The sequence below is a fragment of the Gallus gallus genome, chromosome Z (genome assembly GCF_016699485.2).
Source record: "Gallus gallus isolate bGalGal1 chromosome Z, bGalGal1.mat.broiler.GRCg7b, whole genome shotgun sequence".
Taxonomy (NCBI): Eukaryota; Metazoa; Chordata; class Aves; order Galliformes; family Phasianidae; genus Gallus; species Gallus gallus.
In genome coordinates, this window is record NC_052572.1 from 78,743,471 (window position 1) to 78,748,062 (window position 4,592).

At 51.9% G+C, this 4,592-nt stretch overlaps 1 protein-coding gene across 1 annotated transcript; it reads left to right on the plus strand.

The window, feature by feature from the left end:
• Positions 1–2,381: 2,381 nt before the first annotated feature.
• LOC112530763 lies at positions 2,382–4,205 on the plus strand. The gene is made up of 3 exons (XM_040655911.1): positions 2,382–2,807; positions 3,215–3,372; positions 3,927–4,205. The coding sequence occupies exons 1-3, from the start codon at positions 2,495–2,497 to the stop codon at positions 4,203–4,205; spliced, it is 750 nt and encodes a 249-aa protein (XP_040511845.1). The 5' UTR covers positions 2,382–2,494.
• The last annotated feature ends 387 nt before the right edge of the window (positions 4,206–4,592 follow it).

Below are 4,592 nucleotides of genomic sequence, written 5' to 3' on the forward strand. Positions count from 1 at the left end.
GGGATGCTGCTCATGATCATGCCCAGCTTGCTGGCTGTGGCTTTGTGATGCTTTTGAGTGAGGGCTTTTGGATGCTCCTGGATGCCTCGGCTGCTCCCCGCCAGCTCTCTCGTCTCTCCCGCCGTGTCCATTCCTGGCTGCCAGCTACGAGCTGGCCCTGCAGAGCATCTGCAGCCCTGTCAGCATCAGCATCCAGCAGCAGCAGGAGGAGCTCCCCCTGACCAATGCCAGACAGTAGTGCTCGGTCTGCAGGTTAGCTGCCATTTACCTTTGGGTGTCTCTTGCAGAAGACTCATACATCAGAGTGTTTTCCTCATCTGCAGCACCCAAATGCTACAAAAGCAGAAACAACCCAGGAAGCTGTCTATTTGGGAATCTGCATGGACATTCACTGTCTGTGTTGATGGTGCTCTGCCATCCTTTATTTCCTTCTCCTTACTTGTCCATATGCTGCTCAGGATTGGAAAGCTGCGTGTTCCATAATTCCCCAGAACCCAACTTAGGTGACTGGTGTCCTGAACAGGTAAGGACCGTGTAAATATACAAATCTTTCTCATTGCACAACACGGCAGTGCTGCCAGACTTTGTTATGGCTTTTTAGGGCACCTTGCAGGCTGTGTGACATTTTCCTCTCACCTTTCCCTTTCTTTCCCTGAGGTTTTGCCTTGCTTTGCCCTTTTATTCCTGCTACCTTCCTCTGTGTTGCTCAGGTGTTGCAGTTCCTTTGTGAATATCAAATCCTGAAGCACTGCCGCTCCAGAAGAGAGCCGTCCTGTCAGGTTGCATTGCTTAACTTGTGAAGGCCCAGGGCCTTTTTCTGGGGCCCTCGAGCATAGAAGCGAATGGCAGCGGGAGGCCTGACTGGCTGGGATGTAGCCTAAATTTTAATCTTGACTGCGATGGTGACCTAAAGGCCTGCAAGTGAAGAACGATCCTGGGATGGAACAAAGTATCCTGACAGTTTTGAGACAGCTTGTAGTTGTGGTCTTAAAGCAGGTAGGAGTTTGTTATCCACACATAATACTGTATGTATTTGTTGTTGTTGTTGATTTAGAATCAGTGCCAGTGTGCAGTCTGATCCGATGTGTTTGAAAAGTGTGGTGTAAGGATTGTCAGCTGAGAACAGCAGCAGAACATGGGGCTGTTGCAGGGGGAAGGCGTGGGGAAGGAAGCGGGGAAAGGAAAGGGAAAGCCTGGAAAAGGAATGGGGAAGGCACGGGGTGAAGGAAGGGGGCAAGACACAGTGGAATGAAGGGGAAAGGACAGAATACCTGTAGGGCAGCCTAAAAAGCAGTAACAAGCTCTGGGAGGACCGTAGAGTGCCAGATTCTGTGCTGGGTGTTTATCTGTGTGTGTACGTTGTCACTGTTTGTGCCTGGCTGCACTGCTCCAGCCCAGAGCCCGCTGCCTGCAGCTGCATCTTTGCTTCCTTCCCTCCTGCCCGGAGCCCCACGGGTGCTCCCACAACTCCCTTCCCACCCCCAAAATGCCAGAGAAGACATCTGGCAGTGGGATGGAGGAATCCCAGCAGCCCGTTTTCCTTCTGCCTGCAGCTCTCTCCTCCTCTGCCACACAGGGCTCCAGACTGTCCAATGGGAAAGACGTGGGGGAAAGGGAGTGCTGGCAGGAGCGACTGCTGCGGCTGACTGGGGAGGGTCTGCATCCCACGTGCCCTCCTGTGCTCTCTCTCCAGCTGCAGGAGGGCCAGAGAAGGGCAGATGAAAAGCTGCAGCTGAGCCTGATGGACCTGCACAGCTCTCGGGCTGTCTTCCAGAGGTAGCTGTGATTTACATTAGGTAGCTGTGAAATACATTAAAGCACGAAGAAGACAGAGGCTGAGTGAACACCAATATGGCGCTGTGCTTTCTGCCAACGTGCTTTAATTTTGTTGTCGTTAAATGTACTGGGCAGTTACATTTTGGTACGTGAATATTTCAGAACAGTGCAACAGATGCTGGCAAAAAGTAATTTTTTAATCTTTTGTTTTTTATTATTATTATTATTATTTTCTTTTTGTAAAGCTCTTAGCACGGCTTTCCTGAGTTTGGAGGAGTTTCCCTCTGTTTTCTTCGTCTTCACCCCCACCGCCCCCCACTTCTCATTCCGTGTTCTTCCCCCGTCATCGCGACAGAGCACTGACCGCCAGCGATTGCGCCGCGGGCCGCATCGATCCCGTCCAAGTTCTTTCCGCGGTCTCTGCCGCCACCTCGTGGCCAATGCGCGGAACTGCCGCTGTCCGCTGCTCAGTCCTGCAGGCGGCACAACGCGTGCGCGTAGGAATGCGGAAGTGGCTTCGTAACCGCTCTGTGCAGCTCATCCGCCGCTCTCTATTGTGATTAGTCCTCCAGGTCACAGCGAGCATGCGCCCGACAACTCCAAACCGGCAACTGTTGCTCCTAAGCGCTACGCGTGCGGGCGAGCTGCCGGTTCTCGGACCGCCGGCTCAGCGATCTCCTCCTTCTAAACCAGGCTGCCCCTCATCTATTTCCACTAGATGTTTGATGCCCGAGCCCATCCCGGGAGCGGACCGGTTCGGCTCACAGCTGCCCCCGAGCGCCCGGCGCCATCCAAATTGCTCGCCGCCGCGGCGGACCGGCAGACGTCCCCTTCCCCCCCCAGCCCCGCGCCGTCCCCCGGCCGTTTCAAAGCGCTCTCAGCAGCAGCGGAACCCGAGCGGCTCGGAGATCGGCGGTCGCGGTACGGGCGTGAAGCGGCCCCGGCACCGCAGCATCCCAGGACCCGCCGGGCTCGGCACCGCGCTGCGCATGCAGCACCGCGCACACAGCGTTTTGCATGCGCGTTTTCGGGTACGCACCTACGCACGCGGTGTCTTCGGCTCCTCGTTACGGAGGAGCCTTGCTTTTGGATGCTCTTGGATGCCTCGGCTGGTCCCCGCCAGCTCTCTCGTCTCTCCCGCCGTGTCCATTCCTGGCTCCCAGCTACGAGCTGGCCCTGCAGAGCATCTGCAGCCCTGTCAGCATCAGCATCCAGCAGCGGCAGGAGGAGCTCCCCGTGAGCAGCATCTGCCCGTCCCTCCCCCGGGCTCTCATTGGTCAGCGGCAGCTCTGTCAGGTGGAGGTGGATTTGTGATTAGCCATTGCTTCCTTGTAGTCTGGATGGTTGCTGGTAACCAGGTACACTGTGCATCAGTTTCCAGCTGCTGAAACTGAGTCTTAATAATGAAATAATGAGTCTTCCTTTTTTTCTCTTACAGCAGAAAGACCTCAGCTGGAGCCTGGGACTGGCAACACAGAGGGTGCTCAAGAAACAAAAGAAGGGAGTTATTCTTCACTGAGTGAGGGCTACAACAGCACAGACTCTGCGAATGAATCCAACGCATCCCAGAGGAGGAAGGAGTTATCACCAGGCCAGGTTCCTGGGCGTTTTTAAGCATGTTGTTTGTGCTGAGCCAGGGCTGTCTTGAAAGAATAGTGACGGTTGCTTGTTATTTTTGGTTGCAGGTGTTTGTCGTAATTCTGTATTAATTTCAGGAGGTAGATTAGAAATTATAACTACTGATAGTGGAAGAAATACACAAGCAGCAAACAAAATTGTTTAATGATTCATAATTCACTTTGAGGTTAACATTAGCCTTATCTACTGTTTTGTTAGTAAAGTTTGAATTCCTTTGTAAACTCGATTGGTGTAGCAGTCTTGATCTTTGAATGAGCTGGAAAAACGGCAGGATGTTGATTTATTTGATAGGAAAAGGTCTGTTTCCAGGCTAAGAGCTATTTTTTAAGGATCTCTTTCCATTCGTTGATATTCATATATTTATAAGCTTAACGTGGTAAGCTTATAAGACAAACATTGTGTTTTCAGTTCAGAATTGCGCAGTGTTCCTGAATTGTGGTGGTTATTGGCACTCGGAGTGATAGAGTGCTGCTTTCAGTCTTTGGCTCAGATGTTGTTTCCCTTGCGTGCAGGCTGTGTCCCCAGTGCAGGCTGTATTGCGGCTGCTCGGAGGAGACGTCACCTCGCCAGGACCCGAGCTGATTATCTTCCCTTGGATGCTTCCAATGATCGTCAGCTTTCTCGGAGAAGAGAAGGCGGTGATTCAGAGGATGAGGACGAGCCTGATAGGAATCATCTCTATTTTGTTCCTAAAAAGAGAACTCTTAGGCGTAGGATGGCTGAACGCGTGGATGAGTTGGTGCCTTTTCTCCCAGAGAGAGGCTGTGTCTTTTACTGATGGATGTCCGTAAGAATGTGAGACTTGCCCAGTGAAGAGTGCAGTACAAAGTTTTGCCCTTGATCTTGACAGAAGACCATAATGCTTGGTGGTCCTTGAGGCTTATGTGGGCTGTTCCTGCTCTCCACACACTGACATTACGACTGTTATGCGAAAGAGGTAAAAACAAACCAACAAACAAAAAGCAACCAACCAGAGCCAGCCAGCCCTTTGGAAGTAAGCAGACTTACTGCATGCCAAGCGTATGTGGCTTTTCGGTTGCTCCTTAACTTCACATCCAGTATAACTGGTGTTCTTAGGTCCTCATACTCCATTTGTGTCTGGAAACCCCTCAGTTTTTGTCATCCAGAAGATTGCAGAAGTTTTTAGCAGCAGACCTCGGTCATGGACTTGATTACTC

Excerpts from the sequence above, each read along its gene's own strand:
- LOC112530763 (XM_040655911.1), top strand. The coding sequence starts at position 2,495 with ATGTTTGATGCCCGAGCCCATCCCGGGAGCGGACCGGTTCGGCTCACA. Across the intron at positions 2,808-3,214 it reads TTTTGCATGCGCGTTTTCGG|CAGAAAGACCTCAGCTGGAG; the intron begins GTACGCACCTAC and ends TTTCTCTTACAG. Across the intron at positions 3,373-3,926 it reads AGGAGTTATCACCAGGCCAG|GCTGTGTCCCCAGTGCAGGC; the intron begins GTTCCTGGGCGT and ends CCTTGCGTGCAG.